General features: G+C 50.1%; 7 protein-coding genes across 7 annotated transcripts; 4 read left to right on the top strand and 3 right to left on the bottom strand.

Annotated features, from left to right (window-relative positions):
- The first annotated feature begins 375 nt into the window (after nucleotides 1-375).
- ASPSYDRAFT_530652 (uncharacterized protein) lies at nucleotides 376-1569 on the top strand. Its single transcript, XM_040848613.1, has 6 exons — nucleotides 376-642; nucleotides 722-895; nucleotides 954-1063; nucleotides 1158-1167; nucleotides 1226-1298; nucleotides 1360-1569. Exons 1-5 carry the CDS (start codon nucleotides 496-498, stop codon nucleotides 1271-1273), a joined length of 489 nt encoding a protein of 162 aa, XP_040697260.1. The 5' UTR covers nucleotides 376-495; the 3' UTR covers nucleotides 1274-1298; nucleotides 1360-1569.
- ASPSYDRAFT_530645 (uncharacterized protein) lies at nucleotides 1541-2720 on the top strand. The gene is made up of 2 exons (XM_040848611.1): nucleotides 1541-2211; nucleotides 2288-2720. The coding sequence occupies exons 1-2, from the start codon at nucleotides 1804-1806 to the stop codon at nucleotides 2492-2494; spliced, it is 615 nt and encodes a 204-aa protein (XP_040697259.1). The 5' UTR covers nucleotides 1541-1803; the 3' UTR covers nucleotides 2495-2720.
- A 225-nt stretch (nucleotides 2721-2945) lies between these two features.
- ASPSYDRAFT_36390 (uncharacterized protein) lies at nucleotides 2946-3389 on the bottom strand (the record flags this gene model as incomplete). Its single annotated transcript, XM_040845423.1, has 1 exon — nucleotides 2946-3389. The coding sequence occupies one exon, from the start codon at nucleotides 3387-3389 to the stop codon at nucleotides 2946-2948; it is 444 nt and encodes a 147-aa protein (XP_040697258.1).
- A 750-nt stretch (nucleotides 3390-4139) lies between these two features.
- ASPSYDRAFT_72935 (uncharacterized protein) lies at nucleotides 4140-5424 on the bottom strand. Its single transcript, XM_040850680.1, has 4 exons — nucleotides 5157-5424; nucleotides 4867-5072; nucleotides 4652-4792; nucleotides 4140-4465 (listed from the first exon to the last, which is right to left on the bottom strand). The coding sequence occupies exons 1-4, from the start codon at nucleotides 5350-5352 to the stop codon at nucleotides 4169-4171; spliced, it is 840 nt and encodes a 279-aa protein (XP_040697257.1). The 5' UTR covers nucleotides 5353-5424; the 3' UTR covers nucleotides 4140-4168.
- A 495-nt stretch (nucleotides 5425-5919) lies between these two features.
- On the top strand, nucleotides 5920-7009 carry ASPSYDRAFT_36388 (uncharacterized protein; the record flags this gene model as incomplete). The annotated part of the gene is made up of 3 exons (XM_040845422.1): nucleotides 5920-6102; nucleotides 6155-6649; nucleotides 6701-7009. The coding sequence occupies 3 exons, from the start codon at nucleotides 5920-5922 to the stop codon at nucleotides 7007-7009; spliced, it is 987 nt and encodes a 328-aa protein (XP_040697256.1).
- A 72-nt stretch (nucleotides 7010-7081) lies between these two features.
- On the bottom strand, nucleotides 7082-11433 carry ASPSYDRAFT_50951 (uncharacterized protein). Its single transcript, XM_040848188.1, has one exon. The coding sequence runs from the start codon at nucleotides 11346-11348 to the stop codon at nucleotides 7143-7145; it is 4206 nt and encodes a 1401-aa protein (XP_040697255.1). The 5' UTR covers nucleotides 11349-11433; the 3' UTR covers nucleotides 7082-7142.
- Nucleotides 11434-11651: 218 nt separating this feature from the next.
- Nucleotides 11652-14518, top strand: ASPSYDRAFT_72932 (uncharacterized protein). The gene is made up of 8 exons (XM_040850679.1): nucleotides 11652-11802; nucleotides 11860-11883; nucleotides 11933-12027; nucleotides 12094-12560; nucleotides 12613-12926; nucleotides 12983-13402; nucleotides 13453-13682; nucleotides 13734-14518. Exons 1-8 carry the CDS (start codon nucleotides 11719-11721, stop codon nucleotides 14260-14262), a joined length of 2163 nt encoding a protein of 720 aa, XP_040697254.1. The 5' UTR covers nucleotides 11652-11718; the 3' UTR covers nucleotides 14263-14518.
- The last annotated feature ends 806 nt before the right edge of the window (nucleotides 14519-15324 follow it).

Here is a 15324-nt window from a genome sequence, read left to right as displayed (position 1 = left end):
CTTCTGAATTGTGACATTGAAATAATCATCCTAGAATACTCCATATTACGAAGGAACAGTTGGTCAGCGGCCAACAACGGCAACACTTGACGACATTTGGGAGTCCTGCTAATTGCCCCCCGCAAGAGGCCAGTAGTGAAAAGTCAACCCAATAATTAATATACGACACCTCGCTATATTCAACCTGTGTATTCTTATTTCCCTATATGCCCCTAAAAACAAATATAGTCTTACGTAGCACGTCCTGCTGGCCCTTGGAGACTGAAGATCACGTGAACCACGCAGTCCACCGATTGACATTAGATTCAGCCAACGAACCAATCTAATCCTTTCCTAATATTAGATCAGGCATTATTGGTTCCCATGTAACCAGGCCCGGGCCGCACGGCGGCAAAACAAACTTGAACCCCGCTTGACGTTTCCCTCCAAGGCCTCGCAGGTACTGACAACATTGTGTTTTGACATATAATTGAATTACTCCGCGAGGGATACCATATGGCTTCCAGAAAGCTAACCGATGCCAGAATCAAGGGCAACGGCATTGAAGTCGAATTGGAGATATCCGAAAATGGTTGGCCGCCAGAGATCGATGAGGTCCGCCGGAGAATTCTATCGTTTGAGTGTATAATCCCACCCAAGCAAGTGAGTGGACCTGCCAGTGGTTTAAGTCCCGCGACATGCATCAGATTGAGGGGGCTTTCACTGACAGATACGTCTGAAGATTGCTAAAAAGTATCTGCCTGTTGACCTCTTGAATGTCCAACTTAGGAAGATCCCAGGCGCGAAAGAGGACAAGTGGTTTACCGGCGAGGCCGGTCCAAACACTGACAGCTGTTACGTCGGTGTTGATGCAATCAGACGCCATGTAAAGAACCTAGAAGCTGCTTATAGACTAGTAAGGCGATGTCAAACCCCAGCAGAACAGTCACTTTCCTGACTCACGATTTTCGAAGGCTACCTATGCAAAGGACTGGAAGGTTAAAGGTGGCATGAGTGAAAGTAGGCTGGAGGAGAGACTGGCCGATAACGTCTTCGAAGACTGGAAACGCTTGTCAGATCATAGGTCAGTACTTTTACGCTCAACTGTCTACTACAAGATGTTGACCACAAAGGGAAAACTTCCAGTCATCACGGAAACTCATTTGACACCGAACTAGCAACTACCTAGTAGGTTGAGAACCTATTTATTCTGTTGGAGTTACCACTCTAACAGGAATATCTATAGTGGACGGCAGACGGATCTTTTCCACCACGCCAATTATGCACGAGATGAGGCCATGTTTTACGGCACGGGTGACGTAAGTTATATATAATCCCATAACATCCGCGCATACCTTAACTGCTGATTGGTTGTATCAGAGCCCTGACGAGTTCGGCGTCGAGCTGTCTATCCCAAAGCCTGACTGGTACTTTAGCTTTCCTATCATCAATGATATTCGCCGCCAACCAGACAGAGGATCATCAAAAACACCAGGTGCCTTTAGCCTCAAGAAATTGGCATTTCTACAGGAGAATAACTACATATATTCATGTCCGCTGATTTCTCTTACTCATTACCGAGACCAAGTTTTGAAGCAACACACACCAACCAAGAGGAATATGAGCGTCTGAGTCTATTCGCATAAAGCGGCACGTGATAACGAGAAGAGTGACGAAGAAGGTGACGAAGAAAGTGATGAAGAGAGTGATGACGAGAATGACGAAGAAAGTGACGAAGAAAGTGATGAAGAGAGTGATGACGAGAATGACGAAGACAGTGATGAAGACAGTGATGAAGACAGTGACGATGACAGTGACGATGAGATGGATAGAGTGGCGGTTAGAACAAACGGAAGACCGATAAAGAGAGGCCAAATTGCGTCTCTCGTGATGCACGACAGCGATAAAGAAGAGAGTAACAGAAATGGCATACGATATGCCGACTATAAGCTGGTATGCTATCCATGGGCCGTTGTGGAAGTTAAAAAACCCGGCGCTACACGTACGGAAGGAGCAAAATGTATTCTTCAGGCTGCAAACGGCAGTTCTGCCTGCGCTTCACTGCTTCGCTCTTTGCACATGGAACGCACTGGGGCTGCTGATGGTAGCATGTACCATCATCCCGTTGTAGCTTTCACGTTTGTTGGGGAAGAGGCGAGAGTTTTCCTTACTTACAACGTATATGACCGGGATCCTGAGTTGGATTTCTATGGAGTTATGCCCATACTATATGTGAGTTTCTAGACTGCTCTTCCCCTAACATTTTGCCCGAGCAAGAATGTCCTACTGACGACTGCTTGGATGAAAGCGCATGAGGTGTATATGGAAAGGAAAGTTAGACAGGATTGAGGACGCTTTGCAGATTAGAAGGCTGCTGGATAACATTCACTATTGGGCTTTGCATCAATTTCGAGCAGACATTAACAGTGAAATCCGAACATGCTTGAGAAACAACCGATACTCTGATAACCCAACCCTGGCGCAAAGTATGGCCAAATTATCTTTGACGTCATGATGCTTGTCCTGGTTATCTTAGGCACGGTGCTCTGGATAAGCTGGATCGTGGGGCCGGACCGAGCCTGGTCCTCGTCCCAGGCACGGTGCCTGAGATGAGGCCGCGATACTGTTGCTGCTGACCGTTCAGCTAACTGAGTCTTCTCGAGCTCCAGCTTCGGATCAAAGCCGAACCTTGAGCTACGTCTTGTCCTATTTAATAGCTTGACTCTGTAGCCTGCCTATTGTATCTACTCCGTTATCCAGTCCTGGATATATTCCTGACCCTGCACCATGGCCGTTGGACTAGAGCATCTAAGATTGGTGGATGTTGTATTCTACATAACATCAAACAGCTGGATTAAAGATTGTTTACCGACGGATTCTTGATAGGAGCTGACACTTATCCGTAACGCTGCCATAATGACGCCATTCTCAAATACCACTATTCCCATTGCTGCTCCAGTTCCCATTCAGCGGCGCCCAAACTTTGGACGGCGAGGATGCCGGGTCCCGGCGACGACAAAGCGGACACTTCCTTTGATGGTGATAGCATCGCCATCACGATAGTACGGCTTGCCCAAGATGGGATTGCATCCACAGTCAATGCAAAGCCGATATCCTCGGTCCTCCCCCAGTCTTTCTCTGTGGCCTTGTATCATGTCGTCGGCAAACTTGCGGCGACGGCGTAAGCGAAGACACACTGAACATGCGTAAAGATTCTTTCGGATACTCAAATCTGAGGTTTCGGCCTCTAGCAGTTGTTCGCGGGACAGAGCCGGGATCAGGGTGTTGAAATGTTTGTTGACGAGTCTCAAGTTCATCACGGTAGATGGAGGGCTGACGTCGGCTATCAGGAGATGGAGCTCGGGGGGGAGATCGAGGATCGGGAATGGCTTGGATGTTGTAGGTTCCATTTTGGATATAGGATATTGCCAACTTGTGGTAGAGGAACAGGAATGTAAATGAGAGCTGGGATATGATTCTTTATATTCTGACCAGAGTAGAGTGAATGAAGTCTGTCCTTGTAGGGTGAATTCTCCAGTGGCAAAGGGTATTTATATTCATTTCTTCAGTGAAGGGCAACAAGCTTTTCTATCCAATAGCTAATCTGACTCACATTGACACTCACAGTAATGCACAGTGTCAGACCACTAGCATTCACACCATGTAAGTTCATCATCAAAGCATTAGGCTCCTCCACTGTATACCATTAGGTGTATACAGTGGTATGACCCGAGTTTGCGTCACCCCAGCCATACCGTCCTCAAGCTAGACCTGAATGAGCCTCTGTGGATATAGCTATGCTGATAAGACAGTTGTACCTTATAATAAAGTTTTGCGTCGCCCCACTCATACCAAAGACATGCTCAGGTACACGGCACTGGAGTACCTGACTGCTTCGTAATCAGGCCTAGATGAAGCTATTCTACCATTCAAAACAGAGAATTATTTTTTCAACCTGGTCTGCTTCGGAGGGAAGAATTTAGATTCAGAAAAGTGCATTCTCCAGTTTTTGTCGGAGACGCCAGCTTTTGTCATATCACTGCATGACTATCTGATGGACATTTGCTCCTCACAGTAACATTCACAGGCAATTCATAGGGAACCATATCAATTAGCCAGAAAGCGTCAGTCTCCTCCAGTATACACCGTCCTTTTCTAGCATCATGAACATAGCTACATCTGCAGAAGCTCACTCAGATCCCGCTTTAGGGCTACCCATATAAACATCCGCCTCATCAAACCAAAGCTCACTCTCCGTCGGGCTATACTCGGTATCCTCGTACTCTGAGCCCATGACCTCACGCCTCCGCGCCTTCCTTTCAAGGCGCAGACGCTCTGCTTGCTGTTGTGCGCTCTTCTCTGCAATCCTCCTAGCACGCTGCTCCCTTGCCCTCGACGCTGGACGACACCGCGGACACTCCGACGTATTCCTCCCATCTTCCACAGCAGCCTCGCTAAACTCCCAACAAGTTCGACAAACAACAACCTGTTCCCCGTGTATAACAATATGAGTCCCAGGGCAGTATCGTCTAGCGCCAGTTCCAGGTGCAGGGGTAATTCCGCAATCAATGCAGAACCTCTTCCTAGCATCCGGGGAGGCGAAACACTTCGCGCGCTTTTTGCTGACCATCTTGTCTGTGAATTCGTCCCTCGGCCGGAGTCACAGGCACACCCCGCATGTGTAAAGGCCTGACTCGCCTCTGAAAATGGTGCGCTCTAGTTCGACTAACTCGTCGACACTAGGTGGCGGGGTTCCTGCATAGAGTGCTGAGCACGTCATGCGCATCCGCATAATATCCATGGTGTCCAGGTGCTGCATTATGAGAAGACGGAGATCCGCTGGGAGGTTGGGCAGTGTTGCTGGAGTCGCCATTTTGGAATACTCACGGAAGATGGGTGGATAGTAATGTTAAACCAAAAGCCTTGACGCGTGTGCATGGACTGGGAGTCGTGCTGGTAGAGGAACATGCGGGGCAGAGGCTGGCGGAGCTTGTCATCGCGAATAATTTCACGGTCAGCTGCTAGAAGCCCAACATCAACCAAGACCACGGACTGGACTATAGCCGCATGATCGACTTGACAGTCAGAGAGAACTGCGGATGAGAAGAAGTAGCCGCAAGGTCTTGGAAATGGGGCCGCCTGTTGACTCTAATAGTTGCTAGATACCAATCGCGCACACGGGATAGCTACGCAGGTGAACGTGAATGCCGGGTCCTTGTTTTTGGCTGTGAGATGGACTAGATGGGGTCGGAATAGGACAATGCCCATACCATGGTGATGGGCCCAGGAAGGTGTTTTCTTTGGAGAGGTCCCGATTAGGGCAAGACGAAAGGCGCTGATACTGAGGATGTCATGCAGGGGCAGTCCTTCCATGATTAATATTCTGATATTAACCTAAATCTAGCATGACGCATTGGTTGGCCTGACATGTTGTCCGTCCTCCACTGGCTTACTAAAAAGTGACTAGACATCTCGCATCATTCTCATACGTTGACCCAATTTTGGGCGTGAAAGTACATGGGCATGTACTAATAGAGTTTTTGGCTTTTTCGAACAAAGAAAGTGTCATTAGAATCTGATCCATACAGTCTTCCCACTTCTGCCTCATTATAGGAGGATCCAATCACATTTTGTCCAGTCTTGCTCCGAGGTGACAATGCTCACCCTTTGTGGTGGTTGGTGTCGTCATAACCCTTGATACAGCTGGCCGACCTGTCTGAACATCTCGGGCTCTCGGCGCAATGAAGGGACATGTCCGAGAGCGATCGCCCGACAATCTGATCCCTGTCCATGGGTGAGACTGAGTCGATCTTTCAAGCAAAAAAGTTTATTAAGGTCCGGCCTGGACTCTTCCACGAACTCCACCTATAAAGGCAGGAGATTCAACGTCGATGCTGCGTTGGCCAACATCGTTACTTCGGTAGATGGCCTACGGTCTTCATGGGAGATCCTGCTCAGGATAGACTCGCCCAATGTGGAGGAGGGCTGCTCATCGGGCCGCATGGGGTTTTGACTCTGACCTGGGGCCAGGGGTTCGTGGTCGGTGCAATCGTCATTCTCATCTGTTTGACGATATCGAATGTGCGACGGAAGAAACTACTGCATATACTGATCCTCACCGAGGTAATGCCCGGTATCTGCCCAACGCGGCGAGAAGGAGCTAACATGGACTCAGCTCATCCTCGCATCGCTGCACGGTTTATGGGTCTTTGTCGTGGGCGATGCATCTGGATGGTATCTTAGCGCAACGGCGACCACCCTGTACATCTCATATAACCTGCACAGCATCATCAACTGGATGAAGGTGAAGCCCTTTTTGTCCCGATGGGGCAGCCGCTTCTACATCGGCACTGTGATCCTGGCCATGCCCTACTGGATCGCATCGATGTACCTGAACTTTGCATATTTCAACAATCTTGGAACTGATGCATTCCGCCGAACAAGGCCCTGGGAGGCTCTATGCCGCGAACCCTGGTGGGTATTCACGGCGCTCTATCTAGTCTACGTCATTAAACGGTGCTACGGGTTTGGTGTCTGGGAGCTGGTACACTCCAATGCTCGGTTTTTCGTACTCCTTGCTTCAATGGCAGTCTCCATCGCCTTCATGATCGTGGATATCGTGGATATCGTCTTCGTCCCGGTCTGGGGCGGGAGGAATATGTACTGGGAGGTGAGTTCCCCAATCCCATATGAAGCTCTTCCAGATCTAATCCCTTCATAGGTATCCCTGGTTTTCAAGTGTATGGCAGATGCGGCCTTTCTCGACGACTTCAAGCACGTTCTGGATCGGCTCACGGCAAGAACAACTGGGAATTTCCTCTGTCTCCCTCCAGACGGACCCAATCCGCCTGCGCAGTTCATCACGGGGAACGAAGTCTTGCTGAGTGGGTTATCTTCTAATTATACCCAACGGAGCCAAGGGGACGAGGAGTCGGTGATGCATATAGAGGATCAGCAGGTGTATGGATCTGTTATTCGGCCTGGGAACGTGCATCTAAGCCGTCTTTCAACCTTCGCTATTAAGGCCTGACTGGTGAGCAATCTCAAGGCAATATTTACTTAGTGTTCGAGAAAACTACGGGATATCTTACGTCTGGGCTGGCCCTTATTGAAATAGATAATTCCATTTTTAATAATTCTATTCTATTGTATAAGTTATACGCTCACTCCGCCTTCTTAGAGGACTTCGTCCGCAGGGCCATAAACAAGAAGACAAGCGCATACGAACTGAGAATAAAGATAACGACAATCGCCGCATCCCTCCATCCAAAGTACCAGTCCATGAGATTAATAGTCCGCAGGTAATCACTGCCCCGGGTATACGGACACACCCGACACCCAGCCATCGCGTCCGGATTCAACAAATCCGCACCGGACTCCTCCAGGTACGGACCCAGATAGTCCATGCATGTCGTATTACTCGGCGGGTTAAACAAGGCAAGTTCACTATCAGTGCATCGGACGTCCGAGTCAAATATGGTAAACGTGAGCATGCCCCCAACCAGGTACGTGATCGGGTTGATCCAGTACATCCAGTATTTGTAGAACGAGACAAGCTGGACATACGGCACCAAGATACCGCAAAAAGAGACCATGATACCGATGATCAACGGGTTGACAATAGCTGCGAATACCGGGTTCGGCGCATATGCGGCGATGAACTGGCCGATGCCCGTGTATAGGAACTCGTAGGCGAAGACCACGAAGAAACTCGCGCCGGCCTTGCTGCTGTCTGAAGGGAATCCTACAGTGTAGTACCAGCAGACGAAATACAGAACTGCACACACGCAGAGGTATGGCATTTCCGAGATAATAAGCGACGCGACGAAGGCCTTCCAGGAGTAGATCCGTGACTTTTTCTCCCGGGCGTCATATAGATTGCGTCTTTCGATAAAGAGGGGCTGAAGTTGGTTGATCACACCCGGTGCAACAAACATCCACACGAAAATGGTGAATAGTTTCAGCTGCAGCTCGCTTACAGTCTCGCCGATGTTCCAGTATGTGAATCCATTGAACAGACCGAGTCCGATATGCAGAAGCAGCTTGTTGTTGATGTACCCCGTATTCCGGAACAGGGCAAGGTTCATCCGCCGCAGGACGATCTTGGTTTGGTATAGCAAGGGCATTGCGTATTCAGAGCTATCGTCGTCGATTGAAGGCGGTCCCTTGGACTGTGCGGTGCGGATGATCCCCTCGAGTTCAGTCTTTGCTGTTTCACACTCGGGCGATTCCAGCCAGATGCGCGCCCAGTCTTTATCGGATTTGTGGCCCGATACAACATCTATCATATGCTCTGCTGGATTTGTACCGACAGGGCAGGGCTCACCGTTACGACTGAAGTAGTCCTTCATAGTCTGGCATCCAGCACCAATATCACCAAAGTATACCGTTTTTCCACCGCGCGTTAAGAGTAAAAGTCGGTCGAACTGGGAGAAAAGCTGCGCTGACGGTTGATGAATGGTAACGAGAACGGCCTGCCCGACGTCTGCGAGCTTTCTGAGAAAGCGAACGGTGTTAAAGGCAGACTGGCCGTCCAGGCCCGATGTAGGCTCGTCTAGGAATATGAGCGTCTTTGGCTTTGAGACCAGCTCGACGCCAATAGTCAGACGCTTTCTCTGCTCAACGTTAAGCCCGTTCCCCGTTCCTGGCTTGCCGACCAGACTATCTGCTATATCGTGGAGTTCGAGAAGATCGATAACAACATCAACGTACTGCAGTTTCTCCTCAGCCGGAGTATCGCGGGATTGACGCAGCAGGGCAGAGAACTGTAGCGCTTCCCGAACGGTGGCGTAGGGCTCATGGACATCGAGCTGCTCAACGTAGGCAGCGGAACGTTGAAACGATATGGGAAGAGGGTGTCCGTCAACCAAGATAGACCCTTCAATCTTCCCCTCGGTCTTCCTTTGGGCGAGGACATCTAGCAGTGTTGTCTTTCCAGCCCCTGATGAGCCCATGAGAGCAGTCAAGGTACCAGGCTTCACCCAGCCTTTCACATCATCCAAGAGGACCCTTGGACCAGAAGGCGTCTTGACGGTATATGTCAAGTTACTCCATGTAAACACAGAAGTATTCCGAACAAGCTGCTTCTCGAGTACATTTCCATCACCCACCTGGGATGATCCATCGCCAGAGGACGTATACTCCGTTCCCTTTTCGATAGTCTGTGACTCTTCATCCGCTTGAAGCTTCTGCTGGTGACCCGCGAGTCTCTCACGAGGAATAAGCAGAGACTCCCCCGACTCACCAGCATCCTTCCACCGCATCACTCCAATCATCGTAATCGCCAGGTAAAACGCCCACCACGCGCACACAATACCAAAGTTCCGCCAGACGTTCGCATGACTATACGATAGAGACGAGAGATACTCATCGCCAGTCAACGAGGTAGCGCCCTGCTGCGCCCCTCCGACTCCAGCACACGACGCATACTGGCTTACATCCGCATACCCATCACCGTGGGGGATCAGGTTTGGCCCCGTGCAGGGGAGCTGTTTGAGATTGAACTCGCTGCCCATTAGAGCTTCGAAACCGTAGGAGATTGGGTTGAGATAGTAGATCCAGTGGAACCAGGGGTGCATTTGCGTCGCGTGGATCTGGTATCCGGCGTACATGGCCATGATGCTGATGGTGTACCCGGAGATCTGAGCTGCCGCGTCGAATGAGTTTAAGATTGCGCCGACGGCGCGGAAAAGGGCACAGGCGGCCATGTTTGTCACGAAGAGGACGATGAAGTATGTGAAGAATGCAGCGGGGGAGTAGGTCAGGCCGACCATGAAGTATACAATCAGGGACCAGACGGTGACTTGGAGGAGGGTGAGGGGTATGTCGGATGCGACTTGGGCAACGCAGATGGCAGCAGGATGGATATATCCAAAGGATTTATGCTTCAGGATAACAGGACGGCCGGTGAATGAATCTATAACTTCTGACATGGCTGTCAAGCTGTTGTAGAGAACGGACCAGAAGAGGGCGCCTCCTTTGAGGAATATACCAGACGAGTCATTGGGAGCCATGTAGTACATTGAGCCAGCTACTAATGCCTGGATGAGGTTTGCACCTTGCTTCATTCCGAATGTTTTGAGATCTCCCCCGATGATTTGGTATTGACGGAGCACGCATGCCCACACCTGGGAGGCAAAGCTGACGGTGTAGGCACCCTTGGAATACTTTTCTAGGGCAACGCTTTCTTGGAATTCGGCTGTCCGATTGTGCGCCACCTCGGTGCTTGGATAATCGTACTCGCCGATCATATCCTTGAATATATCAGACTTTTCATAACGAGATAGGATAGAAGCGGCATCTCGAGGAAACGTGCCCTCAAAGCCAGGTCGAATGTGGCGTTCAGTAGGCACAGTAATCCCAGTCAGAAAGTCTGCAACATTCGCACCGTCGTCACAGATAAAGCCTAGCTCCTCGATAAAACCGCGTGCCTGTTCCATTGGGCCGTAATAGATTTGCTTTCCCTCATCCAAGACCAGAACCTTGTCGAAAAGATCGTATATATGGTTCCCAGCCTGGTAGAGGGTAACAATCGTCGATAGCCCGTGAACATCCGTCATTGCTCGCATGGCCTTTGCCCATTCCAACGCATTACTCGCATCAAGCCCTCGGGTGCTATTATCCCAGCAGTAAATGGAGGCCCGAGACGCAAGGCACTCCAGGATAGAGACTCGCTTCCTCTCGCCACCTGATACCCCACGGACATATTCATTTCCCACTTTTGTGTCGGCAGTATGTGAAATACCTAGGGATTCAAGCAGAAACCGCGTGGCCTCGTTGTACTGTTCGTTCGGGGACTGGACACCGCTAGGAAGATTCGCTGGAACCTTGGCTCGCGTAGCAAAGTTCATGGTGTCTCCGACGCGTAAGGTTGGGAAGAAAATCTCCTCTTCGCTGTTCATGAGGATCTGCCCTCGATACTTCTTGGCTTCGTCGGGGCCCATAGAGCCAAATCGTACATCTCCGCTAATCTCGTGGAAGCCTCGGCGGTTGTTCGAAAGTAGCTTCAGCAGTGTCGTGCATCCTGACCCTGGGCGACCTAGAACAAGCAGCATTTCACCAGGTTTTACACAGCCATGGCTTTGATGCAGAATCGTCTGCAGTGGAGGCTTACGTCGCAGTTTGCGAACGCGATCCAGGAGGTCGAATTGTGACACACAGTTCTCGTTGATGGCAGCATCGGCGGCCACGACCTTCACAGTCAGGTCTTTCCACGTCACTCCCAGTTTGCGCGGCTTGTATCCTGCCTCGAGATAGCTCCGGTTCAGCTCCTCGACCTCCCCTGTTTTGTGCCATTGCTGATGCTCGCCCGCGTCGTCGTCAACCGCCGATCCAGGCCGGGTTGAAGTGGGCGTTTCTTTGACGTCCATGACCGAATCGACGGCTGCTTTGCCTTGGTAACACACATCGGGGAGATGGGCGATGGGGAAGTGGGCTGGCTTTTATATGCGAGATCCATTGTGGGTCTCAGGCAGACAGACATCAAATTTCGATGCATCGGAAAATTGTCGTGAAAAGCACGTTTCGGATTCTCGGACAGTGACAGTGCAGATCCACAGTTCGACAAGTTGGACGCAATACCCACTATTCGCCACGGTCTCGTCCACTGGAGTTCCAGTTGCCAAGATGTCCGAGCCCACTGGGGTTGAAAACTCGGATTGATACGCTTTATGGCAACCTTCCGAACGTCCGAGCATCATCACCACGGCCACATCTTTGCCTGTACGAGCGACACTGATCATGTCTTCGAAAGGCCATCATGCCCTGCCAGGCCTGCCAGCCGTGCACAGACCCGGGTTTGTTATCGGCAAGCCACTCCCTGCAGTAAGTCCGGCATCCCGAGTCGATATCCACGGCCAATATTCCTAATTAACCCACCAGTGCGACCTCTGCCATTCTCGGAAAGTATGGGAATCCCGTTTGACGATAACTTCGTGGCTCATGCTGTCTTCAGGTAAAATGCAACAGGGAGGAGACGTGCAATCATTGCGTTGCGGCAAAAGCACCTTGCATTCGGTCGCGGCAGCGTCTTCCTCGTCGCATATCTACGTGAGTTTCTTACTTTTCGGAGTCTGTTTATTGTTCTCTAACCATACTCTTCTATATCTTGATCAGCCGCCGAGGCCCTGATAGACGCCGAGCAACTACCCCCCTACATGGATCCGCGTCCTCTAGCCAGGCGCATAGCTTCTCGTCCAACCAGAGCCCGCGCCGTAGTAGCCATCAGTCTGCCTTGTATTCAGCACATGCTACTCACAAGGAAAGCCCGCCGGGGAGACTTGGTCGAACCTGTCCCTCGACACCGACAGACGGCCCCCGCAAGCTGATATCTCTCGCTCTTGTTCCCGAGCCCTCCGACCAGACGGACAGCACAGGTAACCTACTGATCAGACAAGAGCTCGATTCAAACACGAATCTATCCTCGGACCGAATCAATGTCCTGGAATCTGCGCTCGCGCTGGTCCGCAAGTTCGTGGCAACGTCCGAGCGTGCCGACACTGTGCCTCACGAGCCGGGGATTGACAGCGACCTTTCCATCCCTCAAGATGTATCCATGGAGTTGTTCTACATGATGTTCAGCGGTATGCCTCGGATTTGCCATCTACCATCTTTGTATCCCGTTGACTCCCCTAGGCCAGAGCGGTGGTGGACCGGTCAGCCTGAATCATTGGCCTGACCATCTTCCCCTACAGACTTTGGAGCGAATGTGTCTTGCTCTCGTGAATCGGACTGTCGAAGGCCAAATCGCCGTTCAGTACAAAGTCTGTGTCTTTTCGCGAGCAACAATGTTTGTAACTCGCTGGATGCGACTGTGTCCATCTGACGGCCTGGCGCGCTGTCTTGCGAAATCGAAGAAAAGTTATGCAGCTGCCTGTCTGCAATGCCTGCGAGACGTCGACCTCACCGGAGGACAGAGTCTGCTCATGCTGCAAACACTTCTTGCTGGAGTGAGCTATCCTATTTGTTCGTCAGCTGTACATTCTAACACATTTAAATTCTCCAGGCCCATTTGGTTCAGCTGCTCGGTGATTCGTCTCGATCCTGGTTTCTTACTGCTTGTGGCGCTCGTGCCCTGGTGGCGCTGGGCTATCACCAGTCCAGTAGAATTACTGCAGACACTGATGAAGGGTTTGAGATTCGCCACTGTGTCTTTTGGTGCTACTATTTTGATAAGACGTTAAGTATGCTGCTTGTTAGGCCGTCCTCTTTACCAGATATGCAGTTCGCCCCGGGGGACCTGGTGCACACGGACTCGGACGACCCCCTGACGTTCAAGGTCAAGATCCTTGTCAAGCTTGCCCAGGTACAAGATGCCTCGTTGCCGTTTATAGTGGGGGATAAAAGAGCGCAAACAGAGTCTGCTTCAGCACGCCTCGACGCCCTCGAAACAGAGCTGCGATATATTCACGAGGACATTATCCAAGTACGACGCCGCTCGCCTCTTTTTATATTAATTGCCTAACGTTGATTCAGTTCCGGCCGAAGTGCACAAATGCGTCAACTCTCATGATAGAATGGGATTCTCTCAATTTCACATTCTATTCAATAGCCACGACTGTCCTTCGTTTGAATCCCTCGTCCCTACATGATCGTGGTAAGCGTGAGCAATGCCTCCAGTATGCACGGCAGGCGCTCTGGTCTATGCAAGCGTGCCAGAAACATCTCGACACGATCACTCATATTGCAACTGACTTCCTCTTCTGGTGCGTTCCCGCTTTCTCCATGCTCACATCCTATACTTACTGTCGAAACAGGACTGCATTACTATATCCCCTCACCCCATTCTTCGTTGTATTTTGCAACGTTGTCGCCACCTCCAATGTTCACGATCTGCGACTTTTGAATGAAGTAACCGCCACAATATCGAAAGTAAAAGAACAGTGTGCTTTTGGAATGAATCTCTACATCATGCTATCTGAACTCGTCGCCATGTGCACCCAACTGCATGATGTGCAGCCTGCATCGCAGCCACAACAGCCACTCCACAGCGATTCTCCGGTCGAAGAACCTCCTATAACAGTCGAACCAGCCAGTCAAGCACACAGTTTGATGCCCGGCGATGCACCAGAAACATCCAGTTCCCAATACATATCGCCTATATCAACGCTGGATCAATCCAGTATTCCGGGACAGCAACCGTTTCCACCCCCCGCGACTGAGGCAGAATCAGGACATGCATCCATCTGGGAAGAGGGTCTTATGTCGGAGCTCTTCAATATCCAGCCGTCGGTGCAGTGGTTTGATACAGACTATTATAATTTCTTTGGCATTCAGCAGACCTGAGTTTATTCAAGTGGTGGTTTGAATGCAGCACATACCAGTAGCACGGAACCTTGACATCAGTAGAATAATTTTTCGCCGGAGATTTTGAATATATTATGACTGAAGCTTATTCTACCGTTGAACGAGGTGCAACCTGGGGGTCTTGGGTATTCATCGTGGATTCGCCGTATTCGTATAGTCCGACGTTTAATATATGTATATATATATATATATATAGGTGTAATGGGGATGTTTAATTTCAATAACCTGCCTTGAGGAATCCGGTCTGCCCAAGATAAGCCCGTTATAAAAATCCTCATAAATATACATGATTTGCTCGAAAGTCGTTTATTTCTTCGAGTTTGCCTAAAGTATCCATTCACATCCACCTACGTTACACGGGCTATGGGGCTTGGCTGAGCCGGCGATCGGGCAACTTTTCCGGACACGATCGTGGAGGCGGAGAGTCTCAATGTGCTATGCATGGGTGATGGACTGGGTGGATGGGAAGGAGATTATTCGAAATTAGCTATACGCAATATGCAGTCTATGTTGAGATAGTATAATAGCGGCTACACTGCAGGACCTACTAGATTACCACGACTGGTCCCACCGTTCTTTACTTTAACTTCATCACATATCCTTGAACAGCCACTCTTCGAAACCGGGCTTCCAACGATAGCTCTGTCGGTCAGAGCAGTTTTGGTTCCAATGCAGTAATCTATACGCTGTACGATGAACGATATACGGTTAGCCCGAGCCCACCCACATTGATAGTCCTCACCGATATATGCCTATAAAGGCTCAGACGTACTGGTATGGTCCTACATTCCAGGTTTTCGAGGTAATTCCCTCTGGTAGCGCATTTGCCACTTAATATTTGGCACTATTAATTATAACTCCCCCGTTCAGAACGCCACTGTTTAATTCGTTCCATTAGTTCATTGCTTAATTCGACAGGAACATATTTCCGACGGTTATTGAAGCATTCGCCGACCCGGAATGTCAGTTTCCGATTGCTCTGGAGTGGCCTTTATATCTCCAGAATGGGGAGCGGCAGATCGAAGCTGAGTTAATTAACTT

Source organism: Aspergillus sydowii, assembly GCF_001890705.1.
Source record: "Aspergillus sydowii CBS 593.65 unplaced genomic scaffold ASPSYscaffold_16, whole genome shotgun sequence".
Classification (NCBI taxonomy): domain Eukaryota; kingdom Fungi; phylum Ascomycota; class Eurotiomycetes; order Eurotiales; family Aspergillaceae; genus Aspergillus; species Aspergillus sydowii.
This window is presented reverse-complemented; position numbering and strand designations above follow the sequence as displayed.

What these genes read in the sequence shown, in the direction of transcription:
- ASPSYDRAFT_530645 (XM_040848611.1), top strand. Translation starts at nt 1,804, where the DNA reads ATGGATAGAGTGGCGGTTAGAACAAACGGAAGACCGATAAAGAGAGGC. An exon ending in GAGTTATGCCCATACTATAT is followed by an intron (nt 2,212 to 2,287) that starts GTGAGTTTCTAG and finishes CTTGGATGAAAG; the next exon opens with CGCATGAGGTGTATATGGAA.
- ASPSYDRAFT_530652 (XM_040848613.1), top strand. Translation starts at nt 496, where the DNA reads ATGGCTTCCAGAAAGCTAACCGATGCCAGAATCAAGGGCAACGGCATT. An exon ending in GTATAATCCCACCCAAGCAA is followed by an intron (nt 643 to 721) that starts GTGAGTGGACCT and finishes ATACGTCTGAAG; the next exon opens with ATTGCTAAAAAGTATCTGCC. An exon ending in TAGAAGCTGCTTATAGACTA is followed by an intron (nt 896 to 953) that starts GTAAGGCGATGT and finishes CGATTTTCGAAG; the next exon opens with GCTACCTATGCAAAGGACTG.
- ASPSYDRAFT_72932 (XM_040850679.1), top strand. Translation starts at nt 11,719, where the DNA reads ATGTCTTCGAAAGGCCATCATGCCCTGCCAGGCCTGCCAGCCGTGCAC. An exon ending in GTTCTACATGATGTTCAGCG is followed by an intron (nt 12,561 to 12,612) that starts GTATGCCTCGGA and finishes TGACTCCCCTAG; the next exon opens with GCCAGAGCGGTGGTGGACCG. An exon ending in TGCAAACACTTCTTGCTGGA is followed by an intron (nt 12,927 to 12,982) that starts GTGAGCTATCCT and finishes TAAATTCTCCAG; the next exon opens with GCCCATTTGGTTCAGCTGCT.
- ASPSYDRAFT_72935 (XM_040850680.1), bottom strand. Translation starts at nt 5,352, where the DNA reads ATGGAAGGACTGCCCCTGCATGACATCCTCAGTATCAGCGCCTTTCGT. An exon ending in TTACTATCCACCCATCTTCC is followed by an intron (nt 4,793 to 4,866) that starts GTGAGTATTCCA and finishes CTCATAATGCAG; the next exon opens with CACCTGGACACCATGGATAT. An exon ending in CAGGCCTTTACACATGCGGG is followed by an intron (nt 4,466 to 4,651) that starts GTGTGCCTGTGA and finishes CACGGGGAACAG; the next exon opens with GTTGTTGTTTGTCGAACTTG.
- ASPSYDRAFT_50951 (XM_040848188.1), bottom strand. Translation starts at nt 11,348, where the DNA reads ATGGACGTCAAAGAAACGCCCACTTCAACCCGGCCTGGATCGGCGGTT.